At 35.3% G+C, this 26,821-nt stretch overlaps 2 protein-coding genes across 2 annotated transcripts; both read left to right on the top strand.

The window, feature by feature from the left end:
• Window positions 1-200: 200 nt before the first annotated feature.
• Window positions 201-9,687, top strand: stambpa (STAM binding protein a). Its single transcript, XM_073829557.1, has 10 exons — window positions 201-345; window positions 835-1,053; window positions 2,623-2,698; window positions 2,795-2,890; window positions 2,973-3,336; window positions 3,415-3,539; window positions 5,173-5,310; window positions 5,404-5,516; window positions 5,781-5,880; window positions 7,437-9,687. Exons 2-10 carry the CDS (start codon window positions 851-853, stop codon window positions 7,491-7,493), a joined length of 1,272 nt encoding a protein of 423 aa, XP_073685658.1. The 5' UTR covers window positions 201-345; window positions 835-850; the 3' UTR covers window positions 7,494-9,687.
• Window positions 9,688-9,848: 161 nt separating this feature from the next.
• Window positions 9,849-25,393, top strand: ess2 (ess-2 splicing factor homolog). Its single transcript, XM_073829900.1, has 10 exons — window positions 9,849-10,238; window positions 10,587-10,755; window positions 11,433-11,522; window positions 19,127-19,296; window positions 19,380-19,497; window positions 19,632-19,762; window positions 19,866-19,968; window positions 20,864-20,973; window positions 21,154-21,269; window positions 23,198-25,393. The coding sequence occupies exons 1-10, from the start codon at window positions 10,113-10,115 to the stop codon at window positions 23,478-23,480; spliced, it is 1,416 nt and encodes a 471-aa protein (XP_073686001.1). The 5' UTR covers window positions 9,849-10,112; the 3' UTR covers window positions 23,481-25,393.
• Window positions 25,394-26,821: the final 1,428 nt, after the last annotated feature.

Here is a 26,821-nt window from a genome sequence, read left to right on the forward strand (position 1 = left end):
AAAAGCCTTTCTGTGAAAAAAATATAGTTAAAAAGCATCAGTATAAATATAATATTGTAACGGTACATAACTTTTGAGTTGTTTCACCAAGCTCATAGTGATAGAAGTAGGAAGCTCTAAAAATATGCTTAGAAGTGCTTCCTTATTGGTCAATCTGAGGCATGACTTCACCGTCAGCTGACTGTAGTGGGCGGGGTCTTTCCATACGATGCAGGAAGTGTTATGATATTACAGTTAATGTGAACACAACAAGCTTTGTTTTCACAGTGTCTAAATATGACGAAAATATATGAGATAAAAACATCAAAGCATCTTTGAAAGCGTAAAGAAGTCCGGTGAAATCAGGTAGGAAAGTCATTTTACCTTCATGCGAGACTTATCTTGCTAGCATTGTTTGTTGCTGGTTGGCCTGTCAAGAATGGGTGTTTCCAGACTCATTTAAAGTTAAATCCAATTTAAAATTCGAGTAATGAAGTCTCGACTGCTTATTTACATACTATTGTACAATATTATTGTTTAACTGTATACATACATAAATGAGACAAAGGCCCCTAAAAGTATTTGGATATTTTAGCAATCTATATGTATGTATGTCAAACCAAGTGGCATTTATTTTATTATAAAACAACAACACCAGTTCCAATTGTGAGAAAAGGCCATTGGCATTTTACAGTAACACTTTATTTCGTCTTTTGATGTCCAATGACTTCCAGACATTTTAAAGTGTCAATATGCTGTTTTATGCAGTTACATAGAAATAGAACCACCCAAAGTTTTTTTTTAGTCACCATTCAAGCAGTGTAAACATGTTGAATTTGTGTTACTGATCTGCAGGCAGGAGAGAGACATCATGTCTGAGCACAATGACTCCAGTCTGTCTTCTGAGGAGAGGGTCCGCGCTCTCACCAAGCTGGGCAGCTCTGTGGACGTCAGCGAGGACGTGCCGCCCCGTCGGTACTTCCGCTCAGGGATGGAAATCATCCGGATGGCCAACATCTATGCAGACGAGGGGAATGTCGAGCATGCGTTCATTCTTTACAATAAGTACATCACGTAAGTACAGCAAGGGCAGCCTAGAAAGTGCAAGTCCCTGACAGGTTGGTTATTGATTGCACATATCAGATTCACATGTTCACTCTCCTGATGGGAATTTTCCATTAGTAGAGTGTAAAATAGGGCCTAAACTCTTAAAGTCAATGTATTTTACTTTTTCAGCTACTGATAAGTGCAAAGAGGCTCTTAACCTTCATAAAATATTAATTTTCAGAACTTCAGTTTTTGCAACCCTATTTCAGACACAAAATTTAGGATGTGTTAATAGTTTAAAACTCTGATTTGAGTGAATTTGCTATTTATTATTTCTTTATACGCTAAGATTTTTAAAGTTTTTTAAAGAAGTCTCTTCTGATCACCATGCATGCATTTATTTGATCCAAAGTACAGCAAAAACAGTAATGAAATATTTTTACTATTTAGAATGATTTCAAAGCTGAATTTTTAGCATAATTACTCCAGTCACATGATCCTTCAGAAATCATTCTAATATTCTGATTTGCTGCTCAAAAGACATTTATTATTATTATTATTGGAATAATTATGTTGGAAACAGATAGAAAATAGAAAGTTCAGAAAAACAGCATTAATCTGAAATAAAATTCTTTTGTAACCTTCTAAAATCTTTTGATCAATTTAAAGCATCCTTGCTAAATAAAAGTATTAATTTATTCAGAAAAATATATATATTATACTGATTTCAAGCTTTTGAATGGTAATGTAGTGTATAATGTTACAAAAGCTTTTTATTTCAGATAAATACTGATCTTTGTACTCAACAAATATTGATAATAATAATTTTTTCTTAAACAGCAAATCAGCATATTAGCAATGATGCTGAAAATTGTGATTCGATTACAGGAATAATTCACATTTTAAAATATATTCAAATAGAAAACAGTAATTTTAAACCATAAAAATATTTCAAAATTTACTGTTCAAAAACTTTTGACTAGTAGTGTATATTAGAAATAAACATTAAAAGCACATCAAAATTACACAGATTTAAAAAATGAATAAAACAATATATACTGTATATAATATGTATTATTTAATTGCTATGAATATACATATATACTTATAAAATAGATGATTTTTAATTATAAAAATAATACTTTGCATAATATCCTTTTTTTGCTTTGATTTATTGAAAAACGTCCATTACATTTAAAACTTCCTTACATTATACAACCATGATTTGTGTTTTTGTTATTTACTAGAAATACATTTCTTAATATACAGGTCCTTTTTAAAAAAATAGCACATTGTGATAAAGTTCATTATTTTCTGTAATGTACTAAAATATATGAAAGTCTAAAGTCTAATGTTTATTAGTACATTACAGAAAATAATGAACTTTATTACAATATGTTAATTTTTTGAAAAGGACCTGTACTAGGAATAAACATCAAATTTACATATGTATAAAAAATTAAATTAATAAAAATTTAAATAAGTTATTATAATAATATAATATATATATAAATAATATGCATTTATAAATATATTATTATAAAAAGGAATATTTTTAAGATATTACTATTTTTTTGGCATTTTGCTTTCTTTTAGGTTGTTTATTGAGAAACTTCCTAAACATCGTGAATATAAAACAGCCAACATTCCTGAGAAGAAAGAAACGATGAGGGTAAGATGTGATTTTCCTCTTCCCGAAGCTTCATGAAGCATGCAAAATGTGAGAGAATATCTCAACCTAATGAATATCCCTTATTGTTCATGCTAGAAATTAAAGGAAATTGCTTTTCCGAAAGCCGAGGAACTGAAAAAGCTCCTTCTCAAGCAGTACGACAAAGAGCATGCCGAATATCTCGTCCGAAAGGTGGGCAGATTTTTCTTAAATGATACCTACAAACTTTAAGTAACAGTGTACGTGTGTAGACGTGTGTGTCTGACTTCTGCAGCGAGCAGATGATGAAGCCCAGGCTCGAGACATGGCCAAGCAGCGGGAGCTGGAGGCCGAGAAGCAGAGACAAGCCGAGCAGCAGAAGCGTCAGCGTGAGCTGGAGCAGTTGAGCGCCTTTGAGGAGATGATCCGCAGAAAGGAGCTGGAAAAGGAGCGCCAGCGCATCGTGCAGGAGTTTGGCATCCCGGCGTCGCCCACCTCTCCTCGAGATCTTCTGTTGCCTGATGTACAAGGACCTCCACAGGCCTCTTTTTCACCTCCGACGACCCCTGGAGGAACCCCGAACCATGTCTCTCAACCTTCATCTCTCCCAGCGTTTGACCGCTCACTGAAGCCAAGTGTTCCAGTCAGTGCAGGACACAGTAAGGCCTTATTTATTGCTGACCTACAAAGATCACAGCTGTCCAGTTATTAAGTTGAGATCATTTGTGCTTTCCTAGGTGCGCTGATAAACGGCTTGCGGCAGCTCTTTGTGCCCGCCGAGCTGTGCCAAAGGTTTTTAAAGCTAGCAGATGCCAACACAGCACGGGCCGTGGAGACCTGTGGGATTCTCTGTGGCAAGCTGGTACGTGCAAAACATTTTTTTTTTTTTAGACACAAGCAGAATGACTATATTTCACTCAAAATGTAAAGAAATATTAAAATAAAACCTTTCATTTTTATTCCATTATTTCTTTTCTTAACAATAAGCTAAGATTTTATTGTTATGAAAATAAAGAATTCTCTTTATAATTCTCTGCCATTAATATTTTATGATTTTTTTTTTAACAAAAAGCAGATTTTACCCCCAAATCGTTACTTAATTCCGTCATTTTTAATAACACACTACAAGTAAAACGTTTTTGAACAGTCTCTTCTGCTCACCAAGCCTGCATTTATTTGAACCAAAGCACTGCAAAAACAGTAAAAATGTGAAATATTTTTTTTTTAAATAACGGTTTTGTATTTGAAAATATTTTAAAATCTCATTTATTTCTGTGATCAAAGCTACATTTTCAGCATCATTACTCCAGTTTTCAGTGTCACATGATCTTTTAGAAATCATTCTAATATGCTGATTTGCTGTTCAAGAAACATTTATTATTATTATTATTATCATCAATATTTAAAACAGTTGTCATTTTTTTCAGGATTCTTTGATGAATAGAAAGATCCAAAGATCAGCATTTATAAAATAAAAAGCTTTTTTAACATTTTACACTACCATTCAAAAGCTTGGAGTCAGTTTAATTGTGGAAAAAATATAGAAATTATACTTTTATTTAGCAAGGATGCTTGAAATTAATCAAAAGTCACAATATAGATTTATATTTCAGATAAATGCTGTTTTTCAGATTTTTCAGTTTTTCTGAATTCATCAAAGAAACTTTAAAGAACATCAAAGAAAAAAAATCTACTCTGCTGTTTTCAACATAATGATAAATGTTTTTGAGCAGCGAATCAGAATATTACGATGATTTCTGATGGATCATGTGACTGGAGTAATGATGCTAAAAATTCAGCTTTGAAATCACAGGAATAAATTACATTTTAAAATATTTTCAAACAGAAAACAGCTTTTGTTAATAGTAAAAACATTTAACTTTTTTACTGTTTTTGCTGTACTTTGGAATAAACAAATGCAGGCTTGGTGAGCAGAAGAAACTTCTTAAAAATATTTAAAAACTTTTGACTGAAATTAGAGGTAATACAAAAGAGATTGTCTTAATGTTTTAATATTTTACTATTAATAATAATATTTTTAAGCACATCTTTATTGTAATATAAATTCATCATTATTTAATTTAAATAGTTAAGTTGTATTTATACATGAGGTTAGTATTTGTTATACTACCTTTAACTTCTTAGTTAATAAAAAAAAATGAATAATAAAATAATAAAATAAAATTGGGACTTTTAAATGTCTCTTCTGCTCAATGAGGCTGCATTTATTTGAACAAAAATACAGTAAGAACTGTAATATTGTGAAGTACTAAATTTAAAAGAACTGTTTTCAGTTTGAATATATTAATGTAATTTTCAGCATCGTTACTCCAGTCTCCAGTGTCACATAATTCTTCAGAAATCATTGTAATATGCTGATTTGCTGTTCATTTATTATTGGTGTATATAAATCTCACTTTAATATAATCTGGGCAATTATATGGTATTATAATGAGCAAATCACAAAACTGTTTTTTGCTTGTCTTCATCCACAGACGAAGAACGCCTTCACAGTGACACACGTGATCGTGCCCAAGCAGTCTGGAGGACCAGATTACTGTGACACCGAGAACGAGGAGGAACTCTTCCTAATCCAGGATCAGAATGATCTCATTACACTGGGCTGGATTCATGTATGATGTTCTCTATATAGTCACATGCCTTTTTTAGTAGTATCACTGTAATTATGTATCTTAAAAATAATAGTTCTCTTTTTTTTCTATTAGACCCACCCTACCCAGACAGCCTTTTTATCCAGTGTGGACCTGCACACACATTGCTCTTATCAAATCATGCTTCCAGAGTCAATAGCCATTGTGTGCTCACCTAAATTTAATGAGTAAGTTTTTAGCTATCCACCTTTTCCTTCAATGCATAACTAAGCCTATGGATGCGACTTCCAGTTCACAACATGCAGTAAACGGTAAAACTGTTTGCACTACAAACCGGTGTGCTCATAATTTTATGGGCCAGACCCATAAAATGTACAAATGGCTGTGTCCGCTCTTATAGGAAGAAAAAGGTGGATACGCTGTATTACTTAGTTTAAGTGATAGTCAGAAGGTATAACAGAACAATAACAGTCTGATAACATATGCTCCAGGACTGGATACTTTCGGCTGACAGACTACGGGATGGACGAGATCAGTTCCTGCAAACAAAGAGGATTCCACCCACATCCAAAGGAGCCACCTCTTTTCTCTGTGAGTGATGCCTTATTAGTGATTTGAGAAGCATAAATATTAAACCTCAGTACTTAAAAGAATAGTTTACCCCAAACATTAAAATAGATCATCCAAGATATACACTTTAAAGAAGTCTCTTGTGCTCACCGAGCCTGCTTTTATTTGATCCAAAGCACAGCAAAAACAGTAACATTATAAAATATTTTTACTATTCAAAATAATTGTTTTCTATTTAAATATATTTAAAAATGTAATTTTTTCTTGTGATTTCAAAGCTGAATTTTTAGCATTATTCCTCCAGTCATATGATCCTTCAGAAATCATTCTAATATTCTGATTTGCTGTTAAATTTTATTATTATTATGTTCAAACAGCAGAGTAACATTTGTAACATTATAAATAGCTTTATCATCACTTTCGATCAATTTAAAGCATCCTTGCTAAATAAAAACATTAATTTCTATGATTTAAAAAAAGTTATACTGACTCCAAGCTTTTGAATGAAATGCTTTTTTATTTCAGATAAATGCTTTTAAATATTGATAATAAGAATAATAATAATAAATGTTTCTTGGGCAGGAAATCAGCATGTTAGAATGATTTCTGAAGGATCATGTGACACTGAAGACTGGAAATTTAGCTTTGATCACAGGAATAAATTGCATTTTAAAATATATTTAAATAAAAAACATTTTTTTTAAATAGTAAAAATATTGTACAATTTTACTGTTTTTGCTGTACTTTGGATCAAATAACTTATAACAAATAGACTTCTTTTAAAAAACATTAAAAATCTTACTGTTCAAAAACTTTTGACTGATAATGTAGATGAGTTTGTTTCTTTATTGGAACAGATTTGGAGAAATTTAGCAATACATCAAGCAATACTTGCTCACCAGTGGATCCTCTGAGGTGAATGGGTGCCGTCAAAATAAGAGCTGTTAATGTCACAATAATCTATAAGTAATCCACACGACTGACGTCTATCAATTAGCTTCTTGTGAAGCAAAAAACCGTGACCAAAATAACCAGTCTATAATCCATAGTAACGCTTTCACCAGTGAAAAAGTCCATCTCCTGTTGTCTTCTCACATCAAAATCCACAACATATTTGTTTAGAGCTGATTTTTGATTACAAACAGTGTTTGATTTGTGCATATTTCTCTCCTGATTCGGATGAGACGACCATTTTTTTTACTGGAGAAAGCAATATTATAGAGAACTTAATGATGGATTTGTTTCTTACAAACATGCAGTTTTTAATGTCACGAGATGTTAATTGACGGACTGGAGTGGGATGGATTACTTGTGGGTTATAGTAATGTTTTTATCAGCTGTTTGGACTCTCATTCTGACGGCACCCATTCACTGCAGAGGATCCTTTGGTGAGCAAGTGATGTAATGCTGAATTTCTTCAAACCTGTTCCAATGAGGACACTAAATCTACATCTTGGATGGCCTGTGGGTGAGTTTTTGGGTGAAATATTCCTTTAACTCATATGTGAATGATCTACTGTGTCCTTCAACCTTATGTGCGCCCTACTAAAGGTTTTGCGTCTGTGTTTTGTGCTCAGGCTAGTCAACACGTCACCATCACAGACGCAAGTGTGAATGTGGTAGATTTGCGGTGATTTAATCGCTGCTGCTTCGAAGTACGTGCCTTTGCTCTTGACCTCACAGCGGCTTGCCAAGAAGCTCCTAATGGGCCAAAAAGGTTCTGTGCAGAACATTGCTACGAAGAGACTGGGCCTCTATTATTGCATCTTAGCATTCTGTATTTATTTGTTTTATTCTGTAATATCCATATGTGACCAATAGGAGATTAAACTCGAGGTGTGTAGTTTGTAGTACTAGCAGCATCAAATGGATTTGCAAAAATAAAAGTTGTGACTTCAAGAAAGCATAATGGAAAAATAGAAATGCATGGATTCTGTGAGCATCCATTTGTTTGAAACCAGTTCATTCTATTTGATGTTGCAGAAATTGCACACTTCAAATACACTACCAGTCAGAGCTATTTGATCTAAAGTACAGCAAAAACTGTAAAATAGTGAAATATTTTTTTACTATTTAAAATAACTGTTTTCTATTTGAATATATTTTTAAAATGTAATTTATTGCTGTAATCTAATCAAAATTCTCTGCATCATTAGTCCAGTCTTCAGTGTAACATAATCCTGATTTGCTATTCAAGAAACATTTTTGTATTATTATTACTATCATCATCATCATCATCATCATCAATATTTACTGTAAAACTGTTAGGTTTCTTTTTTTATAATTATTTGATATACATAATGATCCAAAGATCAGCAATAATCTGAAATAAAAAGCTTTTGTAACAGCTTTGAGTCAATATAATTTTTTTGTTTCGTTTTTTTGGGAAATAGATTATAGAAATTAATATTTTTATTTAGCAATGATGCTTTAAATTGATCAAAAGTAACAAATAAGACATTTATAATGTTACAAAAGATTTCTCTTTCAAATAAATGCTGTTTTTCTGAACTTTCTCCTCTTTAAAGAAGCCTTTAAAATATCTATTTAGCTGTTTTCAACAAAATAATAATAAATGTTTTTGAGCATTAAATCAGAATATTAGAATGATTTCTGAAGGATCACGTGACTGGATTAATGATGTAAACAAATTCAGCTTTGAAATCACAGGAATAACTTATATTTTAAAATATATTCAAATAGAAAGCAGTTCATTTAAATAGTAAAAATATTTCAAAATTTTACTGTTACTGCTATTGTACTTATTATAAAATGAATGCAGACTTGGTGAGCAAAAGAGACTTATTTAAAATTATTGCTGTTCAAAAACTTTTGACTGGTAGTGTATAAACACCCATAAATATTTCCGTGTATACTGCAAAAAAAAAAACGATTTTCCAATACTAATATCTGAGCATTTACTAGAGAAACAAAATAAAAACTTGTCTTATTTTCTGAGAAAAAAAAAAAAAAAAATCTGAAAAACAATTTTTTTTTCTGCTTTAAGTATAAATTCACTTCGTTGTGAAACAATTTTTAAGTAAATTTGTCTTGTTAAAAAAGTAAGAATTTTTTTTTTGCAGCGTTGTCTTTGGCCATTTCATATTTTTGCCCTTTAAAAGTCTCAAGACTAAACCATATGGTTCATGTGCAGGATCACATAAACCATTCTCTTAATACAACACTGCTGTTAAATTTTAAGTATGCAGTTGTTTGTAACTCTGTTTCTGGTCATACTAGAGATGCTTCGCCTCTTTATGTTGATTAAAAGATCCTCACATGCCATTGAAACCAGTTTCAGATAGACTGGCTTCTGTATTTAGCATAGCACATGACAGTAAAACTGCTGATTCTTTACGTCTGACTAAAATTTTGTTAATCTCTTACAAAAAAAACAGGTACTTTAATGTTTCAAACTGTTATCATGAAAATTATAGGAAGCAAAGACATATTTTCATGTTCTTTCAGCAAACTGATCTCTGTTGATTTCCATAACATTAACAGACTTAATGCAAAGTTTGTATAGAATTTTCTGCAGACTCTGAAGCTTTGCATCTTTTGTGAATATTTTCTGTTAAGGCAACACACTACATGGAAAACCATTGTTTGTTTGTTTTTAGACCCTAATTTTAAGATTTTGGGCTATTTTGCTTTCACAACATGTCTTCTTAAAGACTAATGGGAAGGAAATATCCAAAATACACATTTCAGAGTCTATTAGTTAAAACCTTATTCACCTGTGGTGTCTTGTCTTAAGCTAGCATTTCTTTCATTGCACTTATGGACTGAAAATAAACATGAATAAATGTTTATTGCTCACCATGTTCACTGAGGTGATGTGCTATTTTAGTGTTTACGTTTACTGAAAAGGTTAAGCTGGTAAAGTCATTGAAGTTCATGTAACGTTATAGTACCAAAAGTCAATAGGTGGCGATGGAGAGTCGCTCTGGTTCACAGCGGAAATGATACGAAGAAGAAGAAGAAAACGCTGTTCCTGTGTGCGATACAGTTGCGTTCAGCTGCTGTTGTTACATGCGTTTTCGGTCATTGCTTTTGATTAACCGGTGGTTAAAAACATTTATCCTGCGATATTGTTAAAATAGACAACAAGTATGTTTTAAACACATCTTAATGGCATTCCGTTAAAGAAAAAAAAGAGTACTTAGCTTATAAGCTAACGTAACGTAAACAACGTCTTACGCAACTAGGATTTAAATCACTAAAAGAAGAGTTTCTCTTATTGTAATAGAAATATGACAGAGTCTAAAGAGAAAGCTTTGAGTCTGAAGTCTGATGATACTACAGTCGCTGTCAGCAATCATGTAAAAGAGACTAAGATACCGAAGAGGAAGGTTCTCGATGAAGAAGACTATATAGAGGTAAGACACATATTATATATACTTATACTAATTATCCCTGATGTAATTCACTGTATCATTCTGAATCATTATCATAGTTTATTCTATTAAACAGTTTTAATGTCAGTGTGTTTTTTTTAAACACATGGTTTGACTTTGGCTTTGTTTTTTTTTTATCATTATTGAAAAAGACGATGACATTTAAGATCAGAGTTTACACAGGGTACTAAACATCAGGTCGTTTATCAACATACAGTGTGTTAAAGCTGATTAAGTTTCATGTTTCACCTGTAAACAAAACGCTTATATCTGCTTACGAATGTCTTGTTTTGCTTATGACTCACATACCTGTCACAATTTCTTTCAAAGAGTTTGGAGAAGATCATCCAGAGGGACTTTTTCCCAGATGTTTCCAAACTTAAAGCACAGAAGGATTACCTCGAGGCGGAGGAGAATGGAGATCTGGAGCGGATGAGAGAGATCGCCATCAAATACGGGTCTGCGATGGCTAAATACACCCCACGCACCTATGTGCCCTGTGAGTAATGCATCTTGCCATTTGTGATTAATACGTAAAGGAATAGTTCACCCAAAAAAGAAAATTTACAAAGGATCCTCTGGAGTGAATAGGTGCCGTCAGAATGAGAGTCTAAAGAGCTGGTAAAAACGTCATAATAATTCACACAACTTGGGTCCAATCATTTATTGTCTTGTGAAGTGAAAAGCTTCATGTTTGTAAGAAACAAATATATTATTAAGACTTTTTGAACTTTAAGCTGTCCATATTGATTTCTCCAGTGAAAAAGTTGTTTTGTCTGAATCAGGAGAGAAAAATGTACAAATCAAGCACTGTTTACAAGCAAAAACTGTCTAAAAGAGTTCTAAACCAATATGTGAGTGGGTTTTGATGTGAGAGGATTTTTTTTATGCATTATGGCCAAAAACGAAACCGGTTTTATAATGGATTTGTTAAAAACGCAGCTTTTCACTTTAGAAGACATTAATTGATGGACTGGAGTGTTGTAGATTACTTGTGGATTATTGTAATGGTTTTATCAGCTGTTTGTACTCTCATTCTGACGGCACCCATTCACTGCAATGGATCCATTGGTGAGCAAGTGATGTAATGCAACATTTCTCCAAATCTGTGCTGATGAAGAAACAAACTCCGCTACATCTTGAATGTTTTTGTTAAATCATTTTGTTCCCATTTAGCCACAACACCCTCAATATTTGAGACCCCAGACGGTCGAAGTGCATCTCCCTCATGTTCACTGAGCAAACACAGAGCGGCGAAAGAGGATGGTAAGTGACTGCTGCTAATTTTTGTTTAATGTAAGTCTTTACGGCAAGACACCAGATAAAAATTTAATTAGTAGATATTATCACTTACACATTTAATTAATTAAAATGCATTGTAAAAGTTGTTTGGGGTTATTGTACTTTAAAAATTTACATACGCACTAATTACATACACTACCAATCGAAAGTTTTTGAACAGTGAGATTTTTATTGTTGCCTGCATTTATTTGATCCGAAGGACAGCAGAAACAATACAATTTTGAAATATTTTTACTAGGGCTGTCAAAAATAACGCGTTAACGGAGTTTATTATTTTGTTGTTGTTAATTACGTCAATTTTTTAACGCATTTCACGCATGCGCAGTGTGACGAATTATTTGTCAGGAAAGTGGTTGGGGAGCTAGAGGCCAGATGGAGCAAGGTGAGCTTTTGGACGGATTCAAATATGTGACCCTGGACCACAAAACCAGTCATAAGTGTAAATTTGTCGAAATTGAGATTCTTACATCATCTGAAAGCTGAGGAAATAAGCTTTCCATTAGGGATGCACCGAATATTCGGCCACCGAAAATGTTCGGCCGAAAATGGCCCAAAAGGGCATTTTCGGTGTTCGGCCGAAAGACTTTTATTACCGATACAACACGGCCGAAACAGTATGTTGACGCAAACAGAAACCGCAGCCTGCACGTGCTTGTCTGAAGCAACACGTCTGCGGTGTGGACGTATATCAGTATATCCGAGAGAAAGAGCCACGGATAGCGATTTGCTAAACATGTAATGCCGAAGTTTCAAGAGGGGTGTGTCTGCAGTCGTGCGGGCAGCCAGTGATGAGAGCAGAGAAGAGATAGATGTAGCTTTCAGTGAGTGAAAAACAATGGCTTTACGTTGGTGTTACGTCACAATATTTTAAAGATTTGTCCTTTCTATATACTGTATTTTTATAAATATTTATGTTTTAAACCATGGAGGTGAGCCAATGGATATCACACAAGCAACGTGAAAACTGCGCAATATGTTAAAAGTGAAAGTGAAAACTGACAGTGCTTTCAGCATCTGCATTCTCTCAGAGACAATAAGAGGCGATTATACTTTATATGCTGATATTAATTTAGTCCCCTTAATATTTTTCTTGTGCCCTGAACATGGTGGGAAAAAAAAATAAAAAGAAACGTTTTTGTGTAAGGTTTGTTTTTTGAAAGACTTAAATAAAGCTCTTAATTTTCATTGATGACTGCAGTTTTATTTAGGGGCTAAGAAAGTCTTAATTATGATTTCAGGTGTTCTTAAATGTGGGGACTGAAAGACAAGAATTGCGATAAAACTTCAAAAGGCTATCCACTGAATAAATATGAGCGCTGCACGTTTCTAAGTCATTTGCTGCGCTGCTTTGTGTAATATTATTTTGACAGCGCCTCCTGCTGGAAGAGAAAAGCATAGAGTTGTAAATGTGAACTCATGGATCCACAAGATAATGTTATAAAAATGTAAACAATTTAAAAAATATATATATGTATATGTCATTTAATTAATATAATTGTCACAGATCAGGCAGGAACACACGAACAACGACGTAAATAAAAGACGTACATTTAATAAATCCAAAGGGAAACAGGCAGACACAGGAACACGGAGTGGTAACATTAAAGACCGACAAGAATACAGGGGAAAACACACACCTTAAATAGACAGACTGATTACAAACATCCAGGTGACAACAATGAGGGAGAAACCAAAACACTCAGAACTGCGGGGGAAAATGGGAGAAACCAACATGAAAGTCCGGGGGTGTGACATTACCTCCCCCTCCCGGAAGGCGTGTCCTCGCGCCGACAAATGGGAAACAGCAAACAGTCTCAGGAGGGGGTTTTGGCGGAGGACGGACTCCCGGGAGGAGGGCAAAAGATGGAGTCCAGGGTGGTGACTGAATAGTCCATGGAGGTGATGACGGAGGGAGGAGCCAAGGAGGTGACAGGAAGGGGCAGGAGCAGGAGGAGCCATGGTGGAGGAGAGGCTGACGACTCCATGGGTCCGACCGACGGAGGCGGAGCAGGTGGTGGGAGAGCCCGAGGCGGAGACGGAAAGCCGAAGATCTTGGGTGACACCGCGGATCCGGAGGGCCAAGGCGGAACCCAAGGCTCTGGCGACCAAGGCGGAGATGGAGATCCGGAGGTCCGCGGTGGAGCCGGAGCGACGAGGCACAGCCGGAGGAGTGGAGTCCAGAGGCGAAGGTGGGGCAACGACTGACCAGGGAGGAGCCGGAGGGACGATGGAGCCCGGTGGAGCTGGTGGACCGACGGGCGACGGCGAAGACGAGGGAGCAGAGAGCCGGGGTGGAGCCGCAGGGTCGGAGGGCCGAGGCGGAGTCCAAGACTCTGAGGCTGGAGGCGATGGTGAGGGATCCTCCAGCCATGACACCGATGGAGACTGGCAGACCCGCGGCGAACCCACCGCACAGATGGTGGGCTGAGGGTGAGCAAGGGGACTGACAGATGACAGCGGGGATTCATGAAGGCTGGGCGGAACCAGCGGTGACTCTGGACGGCTGGGCGGAACCAGCGGAGATTCAGGTTTAGGCGGAAGAGGGAGGGTGGGTGGGAAATCCAGGCAGATGGGTATTTCCGTGAAACAGTCAATTAAGTCCCCAGAGTTGTGCTCTTGCTCACCCCCAGTGGCGGTGCAGTGGACGGGGCTCTCTACAGCCCTCTCTTGCTCCACGAAGCACTCCACCGTCGCTGATGTAGTAGCCGGCTCTCGCACCTGGTCGGAAGTTTTGACCCCATCGGCGCTCCATAACTCTGTCGCTCCGGGCTCGGGCTTCCCGTCTACGATGGGCTCATAATCCGCAGGTCGAGGTGGCTGGCTGGGCTCTGGGTCTGGAGTGGCACTGACGAGGTTCTCCTGGAAACGGGTGGGAAACGAGGGTTTGTTTCTCGCCAGTGTCCACTCCACAAATGCGGCGAAGTCCGCTCGAGGGCCGTCCTTGGACGACGACGCTCTGCATGATGCGTTGAGGCTTGCATCATAGAACATACAGAGCGCGTCGTCCGGGTAGCTGGTGGTGTTTGCTACAAGCTGGAACATCAAAGTGTAACCCTCGAGCGGTAAATCCCCCTGCTTCAGCCGGAGGAGGATGAATTCTGGACGGAGGAAGGACTCCATGGGGAAAACACTACGGAAACAAAAAGACTGGGAAAAACGAACGGAAAACAAAACGGAGGTGAACACGCCAAGAAAATAAACTGTATTGGTCGGTCTTTCTGTCACAGATCAGGCAGGAACACACGAACAACGACGTGAATAAAAGACGTACATTTAATAAATCCAAAGGGAAACAGGCAGACACAGGAACACGGAGTGGTAACATTAAAGACCGACAAGAATACAGGGGAAAACACACACCTTAAATAGACAGACTGATTACAAACATCCAGGTGACAACAATGAGGGAGAAACCAAAACACTCAGAACTGCAGGGGAAAATGGGAGAAACCAACATGAAAGTCCGGGGGTGTGACAATAATATTTGATTGATAACAAATAGTTAAATTAATATAATTGATTTATTCTTTGAAACTTTAATATTAATTTCTAGTAAAAATATTAATATTAAAAACTAGTTCAGTGTTAAATAAATATTTTGAAATTGTATTTTTGTTATTTTATTTCTCTGAAAAGCAATGCAAAATAGTAAACAGCAAATTTTTACTATTTAATTATTGTAATGGTGAAAAAATTGGCAAAATAAATGGAAAAAATGCGAAACACCGCGTTCGGTATTCGGCCTTCGGCCAAGCATTTCATTATTATTCGGCTTCGGCTTCGGCCAAGAATTTCATTTCGGTGCATCCCTACTTTCCATTGATATATTGTCTGTTAAAATAGGACAATGTTTGTCTGAGATGCAACTATTTGAAAACCTGGAATCTGAGGGTGCAAAAAAATCTAATTATTGAGAAAATTGCCTTAAAAGTTGTCCAAATGAAGTTCTTAGCAATGCATATTACTAATCAAAAATCAAGTTTTGATATATTTATGGTAGAAAATTTACAAAATATCTTCATGGAACATGATCTTTACTTAATATGCTAATGATTTTTGGCATAAAAGAAAAATCGATCATTTTGACCCATACAATGTATTTTTGGCTATTGCTACAAATATACCCCAGCGACTTAAGACTGGTTTTGTGGTCCAGGGTCACATATAAAAAGAATGATGATGGTACAGTTAACAAGTACAAGCATGAGCGACAGCCCCTCTGCAAGTGGAGTGGTTAGCCAAGCTTAGGGCCGGTTCTACTGGGGTAGACGGTGCTGTATACCCTCAAACGAAAGCAAAGCTATTGAAGATTTGGCAAACAATCCAGCGTGTTTTTGCAGCGTTGAGAAGTGTTGATTTCGAACAATTAGAAACAGTTTGTCAGAATTCACTGACCGCTGAAAGCGCCAGATCGGTTTTTATTGCCGTTTTGCGCGCTCGTGAATCATCTCATGACTAACTGCAGTAGTGATGTAAATAATAGATTCATTGTGTAGTTTAGAAAGCTTTATTGATTGTAACGGAACTTTGTGAGATCTCTATAAAGATTTGTGACGCTTTTAGTGATAATAAAGGGAGCCCGCTTTGCACTTTCCATGCCATAATCCTTTCAGAATTTGCATGAAACTTTTGTTTTTCTTATGTTTTGGGAATTACATCTGCATAGTTATGCTGGGTACATTTTCGAAAGAGCGGTGACTGACACAGTGATATCAAAGCAATTGACGGGGGAAAAAAAGTCCCCCTTAGTTCAATTTTGTATGCAATGGCAAAGTGTACATATTTAGTTTAGTTTTTTATTTAGTTAATTTAGAAAAAGGTTTGGAGCATTTTTTGTTAGTTAAATATAAGTTGTTGTTTTTTTTTAACGAACAGCGCCCAGCAAAAGACTGATCATAGTCTGTTTGATCAGTTTGCCTTCTCAAATCATCACGACTTGCCTAAAATAAAACCAATAGATATAAAACAGTTCAAGTATAGTTTAAACGTTAAAGATAAATGTGCCTGATTAGGCGCATAGTTTGTGCGGAGAGTGGAAGATAAAGCCGCTTTGCAGGTCATCGAGGCACCAGCGCAATCACTTGCATTTTTTCAGTGGAAGCAATTTAAAATTATCCGTCATTTTTGCTCACAAAGGAAAGAGTAATACATCGAAAAACGTTACAGTGTTTTTATAAAATAAAGAAAACAAAAATGATGCACATTCTGTCGTCTCGTTCTTGAACAGGAGTGCTTAACAAAAATAAAGCGAAATGCATGCCTCACAGACATGATAAACATATTTATAGAAAGCTTTAAATTATTACTTAGCGAAATAAAACAAATCGAAAACAAAAACTTGTTCATTATGTAATCCGTAAAGATAAATTTCTCTTTCAAGGCGCGTCCAAAAAGGAGATTGCAAGTCAGGATCTTTGCGACATTGACTCAGAATTCACTTTATTAATAAATAATTCAGATATGTCTTTACTCTTTCCCCGACACATTCATTATTTATTTTTGCTGGTGCTTTGTGGCAAGTTTCAGCCTACTGCGTGCGATTGAACGCGGATCTCTTCCAGCTGCGCCATCCGAGCCGGTCTCGAAAGTAAAAGCGAAAGTCTTGTGTTGTTTCCACCAGCGCGGCATTTGTTTTTATTAATTGATGGATGTCTAAAATATAAAAAATAAGGATAAAAATATTTTTTAAAATATAAAAAATAAGGAGTAGCCTAAAACAGGCCCGATGCCGGCCCTGACATAATATGAAAATATGAAAATTATATATCTGTGTCCTGTTATTTATTTTTTGGTATGCATTTCAGAAAAAAATGGTTAGGATTCAGGTGTAGTTGCAAATAGTGATAAATCCTGATTAATCCACTGAAAATTCTTATTAACAGGGTATTCGCGGGGCATTAAAAAGCATTAAAAGTCATTAAATTGATTTTGCGAAAATTAAGGCCTTAAATGGTATTAAAAAGCATTAAATTGTTTTATACAGGCCTTTGATTCACTGTCACGAAGTATTATAAACACAGAACCAGTTTGGTAATTTTAATACCCCGCGTTTAAAGAGCGACTCCCCAATGCGTGCAAATTAGGCTACATATAATATCGAAGCTGTTATTTGTATGTGGGCTATAATAAGTTGTGTAGTGTCTGTAGCTCTGTTTAATGCTTGAAAAAATTCAGTCTCTATTTGCACTTTGAATATTGAAAGAGTAGCCTACTTTGATCATGCCTGCATCTATTGTCTACACGACTAAGAAATAAGTGTCGTTTATTTTTTGTTGTTTTACTGTAGATTGTTTAAAAATGCAGTGGTTGCCTCTAATAAATGGCTGTACCTATAATAGAGAAAACAATCATCTTGTTCATGTACTCATTTTCATTAATTCTTGTCCCTTGCTTAAGGCGTAAAATAAATATATAAAAAAGGCTTTCAGAATCAGCCCATTTGCTTGTAAAACATCGGCAATCAGAATCGACCACGAAGAATCAAGTTCGGCGCATTACTAAAAAGAAATTTTTTGGTGCTCCTAACTTTTTGAAGTTGGGAGCACCAGTGCTACCACGTAAAAAAGTTAATTTCAAGCCCTGTAGTTATTGGTTGCGTATGGCATTAAAAATGTTAGAAATGGCATTAAAAAGGGCATTAAAAGGCATTAAATAAGATTTGAGAATCCTGCAGAAACCCTGGATTAATCTGATTAAAAATTGTAATCATTTGACAGCCCAAATGTTTCCTATTTAAAAGAACTGCTTAATATTTGAATATGTTTTAAATTGTAATTTATATCTGTGAAAGCTGAATTTTTAGCATCTACTCCAGTCACATGATCCTTCGTAAATCATTCTAATATTCTGATTTGCTGCTCAAAAAACATTTATTATTTTGAAAACAGCTGAGTAGGATTTTTTCCCGGTTCCTTTGGTGAATAGAAAGTTCCGTAGAACAGCATTTATCTGAAATAGAAATCCTTTATAACATTATAAATGTCTTTATCATCATTTTTGATCAATTTAAAGCATCCTTGCTAAATGAAAGTATTAATTTCTATCACCCCCCGCTCAAAAAAGAATTCTGACTCAAAGCTTTTGAATGTTATAGTGTATAATGTTTTATTAACATATAATGTAAAAGCTTTTTATTTCAGATAAAAGCTGACCTTTGGATCTTTCTATTTATCGAAGAATCCTGAAAAAAATACTTAACTGTTTTTAATATAGATATTATTTAATAATAATTAAAAATGTTTCTATATGATGCTGAAAATTTAGCTTTGATCACAGGAATAAATTACATTTAAAAAAAATTCATATAGAAAACAGTTATTTTAAATAGTAAAAATATTTCAAAATTTTACAGTTTTGCGGTAGTTTGGATCAAATAAATGCTTGCAATTAAATGCAAATAAATAAAGGCTTGGTGAGCAGAAGAGACTTATTTTTCAAACAATAAAAATCTAGTAGTGTATGCACAAATTTGCATAATTTCTTATTAGTTTGTTATTAGATTTTCACAGGGAATCTCCTTTTTGTTATTTTAAAGATATATGCTACATGCGTTCTGTGTTGTGTCTCAGGAAAAGATGGTGAAAAAGCAGAGGAAAAGGATCTTCCGTCCCTGGACCGCTTCCTGGCCAATAACACAAGCGAGGACAATGCATCCTTTGAGCAGATAATGGAGCTTGCGGAGGACAAGGACAAGCTGAGGCATGCATGGCTCTATGAGGCAGAAAATGAATTCAAAGAGGTACAACACAGTAATAAATACTGCATATCATTATATTTGGTCTTGTTTTCAAATTTTGACAATGTTTATTCTTTCGTTTAAAGAGGCATGAGCAGAACCTCGCTCTACCCTCCACAGAGAAACAGGCACTTGAGTGCACAAAGGCAGGAGTGGAAACATGGCAGTACAAGGCCAAAAATGCTCTCATGTACTACCCTGAAGGTAAAGTTTCCCATTGAGGATCTTAATCAGCATATATTACATAATACTTTCTGATGCATGTTAATTAACTGTTAATAACTTGATTATAAATAGGGTTGGGTGGTTATTTAAATTGCATGTTTGTTTCCGGAAAGGTGAAAAAGACGACACGCTGTTCAAGAAGCCACGGGAGGTCCTGTACAAGAACACACGGTTTAATGTTGACCCCTTCTGTAAAGCTCTGAACAAATCGCAAATCCAGCAAGCTGCTGCACTCAATGCACAGGTAACACTTCTCTGCATCCTTTTGATCAGCATCAGAGCATAAACCACTTTCATAAAGTATGATTAAACTAATTGCATATTTCTCTGCTCTGCCTTCTGTGTAGTTTAAACAAGGTAAGGTTGGTCCAGACGGCAAGGAGCTCCTGCCTCACGAATCCCCCAAAGTAAATGGTTATGGATTTGAAGGAGAAGCCTCTCCTGCTCCTGGTGAGTACCACTGTTTTTATTGATTTATTGATATTTGCTTATTGGGGGGAAAACTAACTAAACCAGAAAAACTAAACTAGAAACTAAACCTTTTGTTATAATTATTGTGCAATTTATATTTGTGGCCAAAATAATTAAATAAAGATAAGCAAAAGCTGTAACATCAGAATATTTAAAAATTGATAAAAGGAAAAGCATAAAGTTTTAAAGGAACATTAGACCAATTAGACCAGTAGCATCACGTTCAAAAATGACCAACGAGTTTCGATATTTGTCCTATTTAAAACTTGACTCTTCTGTAGTTATATCGTGTACTAAGACCGGTGGAAATGCAAAGCTTCAATTTTCTAGGCTGATAAGATTAGGAACTACACTCCCATTCCGGCGTAATAGTCAAGGAAGTTTGCTGCCGCAATAAGGCTAAAGCAGGAGCAGTAATACCACGCAGCACATGTGCGAATGCTAAACTAGCTGGGAACTCATTTCTGATAATACTCCGCCTGCTTCGGCCATATTACGGCAGCAAACTTCCTTGACTATTACGCCAGAATGGAAGTGTAGTTCCTAATCTTATCAGCCTAGAAACTCGCAGCTTTGCATTTCCACCGGTCTTAGTACACGATATAACTACAGAAGAGTCAAGTTTTAAATAGGACAAATATCGAAACTCGTTGGTCATTTTTGAACGCGATGCTACTGGTCTAATAGGATTCAATGATCTATGCTAAGCTATGCTAAAAGTGATATCGCCAGAACAGGAGAACGGCTGAATGGATTTCAAAACGGTAAAAATCAACTTATTAACTCGGGGGGAGTTGGAGAATGAGCCTATTTCCAAAAAAAGTGGAGTGTTCCTTTAAGTCATGTTTTTCTGAGTGGCTTGTTTGTTTTTAAGGTGTTGCAGAGTCTCCTCTGATGACGTGGGGTGAGATCGAAAGCACTCCGTTTCGCCTGGATGGCTCTGATACACCACTCGTGGAAAGAGGTCACGGTCCATCGTTCAAGGTCAACTTAATTTCAATTTAACAAACATGTAAAATCACTGAACAGAATATTTGCATTTTATTAGTTCCCAATTTTGTATAATCAGAAAAATTCACTGTGGCAGTGTGCTCTGTGTGTAACATTTCTCGTCCAATATTTTAATAGAAATAATGAATGGTTATTTTTATGGCTGTTTTCCAGATTCCAGAGCCTGGAAAAAGAGAGCGATTGGGGTTGAAAATGGCTAATGAGGCTGCAGCAAAAAACAGAGCTAAGAAACAAGAAGCACTACGCAAAGTCACTGAAAACCTCGCAAGGTAGAGAAAGAGAGTCTGAGATTGTAAAATATGCTTGTATTTTACATTTGTTTCTAGTAGGGCTGGGACTTTAACAGGTTAATTTAGATTAATTAATTGCACAAAAATAACGTGTAAAATTTTAACGCATTTTAATCGCACTTATTTTTTGATAATACTGGATGAGTTTCGGCTGACCGATTATGCTGGAGCACCAACTAGCGTTCAGACAAAAACAAACCACAGGGAACATGGACAAAGAAGCTGATGAGACCGCTTTGGTTGGCCCTGTGGATGGGAAATTTTGTTATAAAAAAGCGATTGGATGGAAGCGTCGATAAGAGCATGGTTGCATCCTATTGCTACACTTAATGGCAATATTGCACTGGTCTGTTGGACTTGGTTGAACAAAAATAAACAATATTTTGTTGCTTAAGCTTATGTATTCAATCATTATTCAATGGTATACTAAAAATCCATATGAAAAAACTTACTTCTCTCTGTTCTCTAGTCAAATATTTATATGTGATTAAAATGCGATTAATTTCGATTAATTAATTACAAAGCCTCTAATTGATTAGATTATTTTTTTTAATCGAGTCCCGGCCCTAGTTTCTAGGCTAAACAATATTTTTTGAATTTGTAGTTATAATGCTATATATACCCTACCAGTCAAAAGTCCTTCATAAATCATTTTATTATTATTCATATTTAAAACAGTTAAGTATTTTTTCAGAATTCATTGATTAATAGAAAGATCCAAGGATCAGCATTTATCTGAAATAAAAAACTTGGCGTCAAAATAAAAGCTTGGCATCAGTATAATTTATTTATTTATATATTTTTAAAGAATTCTAGAAATTAATACTTTTATTTAGCAAAGATGCTTTAAATCGATCAAAAGCGATGATAAAGACATTTATAATGTTACAAAAGATTTCTATTTCAGGTAAATGCTGTTCTTCTGGAATTTCTGTTCATCAGAGAAACCTAAAAAAAATTATACTCTGGTGTTTTCAATATAATAATCATAATAATAATTAATGTTTTTTGAGAAGCAAATCTGAATATTAGAATGATTTTTGAAGGATCATGTGACTGGAGTAATGATGCTGAAAATTCAGCTTTGAAATCACAGGAATAAATTATATTTATAAAATATATTTAAATGGAAAACCGTTATTTTAAATAGTAAAAATACTTTACTGTTATTTTACTGTTTTGCTGCACTTTGGATCAAATGAATGCAGGCTTAATGAGCAGAAAAGACTTCTCTAAAAAACATTAAAAATCTGACTGTTCAAAAACCTTTGACTGGTAGTGTATATTAAACATTTTGTATAATTTCTATCTTTCAATTTCTATCTATTATATTTTAAAAAATCCAAAGCTTTATTTTAATATTTAAATTGAAAGTTCAAATTTTAAATCTCAGATGTTCAATGTGGTTTCAAACTAGTTGTTTACTAATATATTGGCAACCCAATTATATTGGTTGTTTTTGGCTTTTTTTTTGTTTGTTTGTTTGTTTGTTTATTTAGATTTCGGCTTTTGGGCATTAAGTTTTCTGTTTTATTTTGACAGCAAATGGGTCTTTTATTTTGACATCGCTGAGAATGTCAGCACCTGAGCACGATTATTGAGTGCACTGATGGTTTTAGTAATTACTTGCTTTTTATTACATTTTTACCAATTTGTGAAGATACTGTTTGACCACTGTTTCAGATTTTGAAACCCACTGTATTTTTACTATAAAACAGTGTTTCAATATAAACGGTTTCAGTAAACACAACCATGTAAATTTTCATATATCTAAAACTTAAAAAAGAATGTTTGGTTTACACATGAAAATTAAAAATCAAAATATCCCCTTTTTGATATAATTTTTAAAGTGATATTCAAAACTGCATTTACGTTGTGTACTAAATGCTTATTTCTATGTATTGCAGTCTCACTCCGAAGGGACTGAGTCCCGCAGCGCTGTCTCCTGCCCTCCAGCGTCTAGTAAACAGATCTTCCAGCAAATACACAGATAAAGCCCTGAGGGCGAGCTACACCCCGTCACCTGCGCACAGGAGCATGGGCTCTAAGACTCCTCTCGGGGGCCTCGCCACTCCCTCCAGCACACCAACACCCGGGAAAGCCAGAACACCGGCCACACAGGACCCAGCCTCCATCACAGACAACCTCCTCCAGCTGCCCAAGAGGAGGAAAGCCGTGGATTACTTCTGAAACTAAAGACTTCACAAAAACTCTTAACATGGGCAGGGTCAAATATATATTTTTTTTAAATGACATTTTTCTTAATTACTGTGAAACTAGATTTGTGAAAAACAACTGATTTTTTTTTTTTTGGACTTTTGTTTTATAGTTTTGTTTTAGTTTGTTTTAGTTTTTCAGCTTCATCCACATTAGCTGATTCAAACAGGTGAATCATTTGATCCATTCAGTTCTTTCTAACCCTTGATTTGTTTTGAACAAAGCTGATTCAGTCCTCCTGAAGTTTGAACATCTTTTATGATGTTGAAGACATCCCAGGGGAACAATAAAAAGGGTTCTACGATTTGTGTGTATTATTTCACAATTCATATTTTACATTACCCATTTGTTGAATTGGGTTGGAGGCTGGACTCATACAGCATATGTGACCCTGGACCACAAAACCAGTCTTAAGTACCAGGGGTATATTTATTGCAATAGCCAAAAATACTTTGTATGGGTCAAAGTTATAAACTTTTCTTTTATGCCAAAAATCATTTGGATATTAAGTAAAGATCATGTTCCATGATTATATTTTGTTAATTTCCTACTGTAAATATATTTAAGGTGCCATAGAATGCATTGAGAGAATATTTTAAATTGTTCTCTGATATCTACATAGAAGGTATATGGCATAGGAAAGGGCAAAAAATCTCCAGAAATGGCTTTACAGGTCAATTTACAACCCTAGAATTTGTCCCTAGAATGAAACAGTCCGTTTTTGCCTTATTTGGAAGCTTCATGAATATTAATGAGCTCTGCTCTGATTGGCTGTTTCACAGAGCTGCTAGTCTCAATAACTCACACATGGATAAAAATATCTATATAGTTAGGAGCTCTCACCGCTTTTAATATGCGGTTTGTTGAATCTGCCGTTTTGAATCGCGGACATTTTAGTCTGATTACTGTGATGCATGTGCTCTGTGTAAACATTTGTTTTCTTTTTTTTTTTATTGCTGAAGAGTTTACTTTTTTTTTCTTTGGTCTACTGTACAGACATGAATTTACTTTTCTCTAAGCCTGGTGCTTTTGGTGTGAAAAGGCTTTTACATTTGCCAAAAATAGAACTTTTTATATTAAAAACAAACAAGCAAGCCCTGGCCAGATTTAAAAAGAAACGCAAAAGTAACGTAACGCATTACTTTCCATTAAAAAATAACTAAGTAATGTAATTAGTTACTTTTTTTAGGGAGTAACTCAATATTGTAATGCATTACTTTTAAAAGTAACTTTCCCCAACACTGTTGCTACATAATGTCTTTTTACCTCAAAGCGCTTGAATCCAGGCAATCGCTGCTTGCAGATATATTATTTATTAATTTGAAAAATCTAGTGGCTAAATTGTTAATTTCATTTGTTAATTTTCTTTGTACATTTTTCCTGAGTAACTTAATAGCGCCGTCATGGTGGTTTCTAACTTCTATATATTCTATATACATACAGCTAAAGCGACAGAAGACATTTATAATGTTCCATCTTTTCTGAGCATCCTGCAAATTTTATATATATAAATTTTAGGCCCTATAGTGCCAACTACATTTCATATCCTAGTTATATGACTGGCTGCAACAAAACAAACGCGCTCAAAATGCTTTACTTGGCAGAGCGTAATATTCCATGAATATTACATCCGTGTGAACGGTGAGACATAAGGAAATGTCATGCATGTATCATTATACTTTTTAATTGACAAGAAAATATCTGAGTTACTTTTTCAAATAAGTAACAGCAGTTACTTTTAATTTCCCCTCATTTATTTTCCCATGCTGAGAAAAAAATTGCAAGATGTTACTTTAGTTCTAGAATAAATGTGAACATGCAAAAAAAAATTATCACTCACTAAAAAAACAGTTAAGTATTCCTCGAAATGAATAAAAACTGTGAAATTTAACGCAAACCTACAATAAATAAATGTTAAATAATTCAAATATCCTTTGTGTATTTAATCCCATTTTATTAACCAATGTCTTTGCTGTCGACCTTCGATGATCCAATTCGTCCATACTAATAAGAAAAAATTATCTAACATTTGTTTTCGTTTTTTTTTTTTATTCCTGAACAGTTGACTTTTTTTTCTTCGGTCTACTGTACAGATATGAATTTACAGTTCTCTAAGCCTGAGGCTTTTGGTGTGAAAAGGCTTTTACATTTGAGAAAAATAAAACTTTTTATATTAAAAACAAACAAGTAAGCCCTGCCCAGATTTTAAAAGTAACGCAAAAGTAACGTAACGCATTACTTTTCATTAAAAAGTAACTAAGTAATATAATTAGTTACTGTATATATATATATATATATATATATATATATTTTAGGCCCTATAGTGCCAACTAGTACGTAGTCATATGACTGGCAAAACCATGTGATTCAACAAAACTAACGCGCTCAAAACGCTTTACTTGGTAGAGTGTAATATTCCATGAAACATCCGTGTGAACAGTGAGACATGAGGAAATGTCGTGGATGTATTATTATGAGGGGTTGATTAAGCGCCTCCTCCTCCCGTCTGTGGGCTGGAGAACATGGTTGGGATTGTTTTGATGGGACGGTGGCGGAGCCATCTTGTTTTATATCCGTCCTAAGCCCGTTTACTGAGCCAGAGGAAACAGCCATGGAATATGACACTATATCCCGAGCCTAGCCAACTGAAATCAACACATCCGATTGTCGAAGCTTATTTCTGGTCGACGGAATACACACAGCAAGCGGGAATCGGCTGTTCGTTGTGATTTTTTTTCTCAACATTAGCGGCTGCTGCTTTAACTGCATTTTCTCTCGCACATTTTCTCCGGTGTAAGATACTATGAATGGAGGATAAATGTTGCCGAAGGCTGACAGCGGTGGTTTTGTGCTTCTCCTCTTCATTCTGACAATAACAGATCCGCCACGGACAGGTAAAGGTGTTGCTTTAATCAATGCATTTGCTGAAACGGTGTGTTTGCTGCAGTCTGGGCTGGTAAAGGCTTGCAGCTTTGCTTATATTCGGTCATGAGGGGGATGAACAGGCGCTGAGCTGCAGAGGCTCTTTCGCAGGCCGTCAGGGCCTTTATCTACCACTATGTTATCGTGTATTGTGCCTTATGGAGCTTTACGCATTTTAATAACATTCCGTAAGGCAAGCTGTTTTAACATTTACTCCTGAAAGATACATAGTGTCTATTTATGTTACTAGCTTTAAGCCTTTTATATTACATACCATGTGGCAAGCTGTGTTAACATTTATTCCTTAAAGGAGTAGTTCACTTTCAGAACAACGATTTGCAGATAATCTACTCACCCCCTTGTGATCCAAGATGTTTATGTCTTTTTTCTTC

Source organism: Garra rufa, chromosome 23 (genome assembly GCF_049309525.1).
Source record: "Garra rufa chromosome 23, GarRuf1.0, whole genome shotgun sequence".
NCBI lineage: Eukaryota > Metazoa > Chordata > Actinopteri > Cypriniformes > Cyprinidae > Garra > Garra rufa.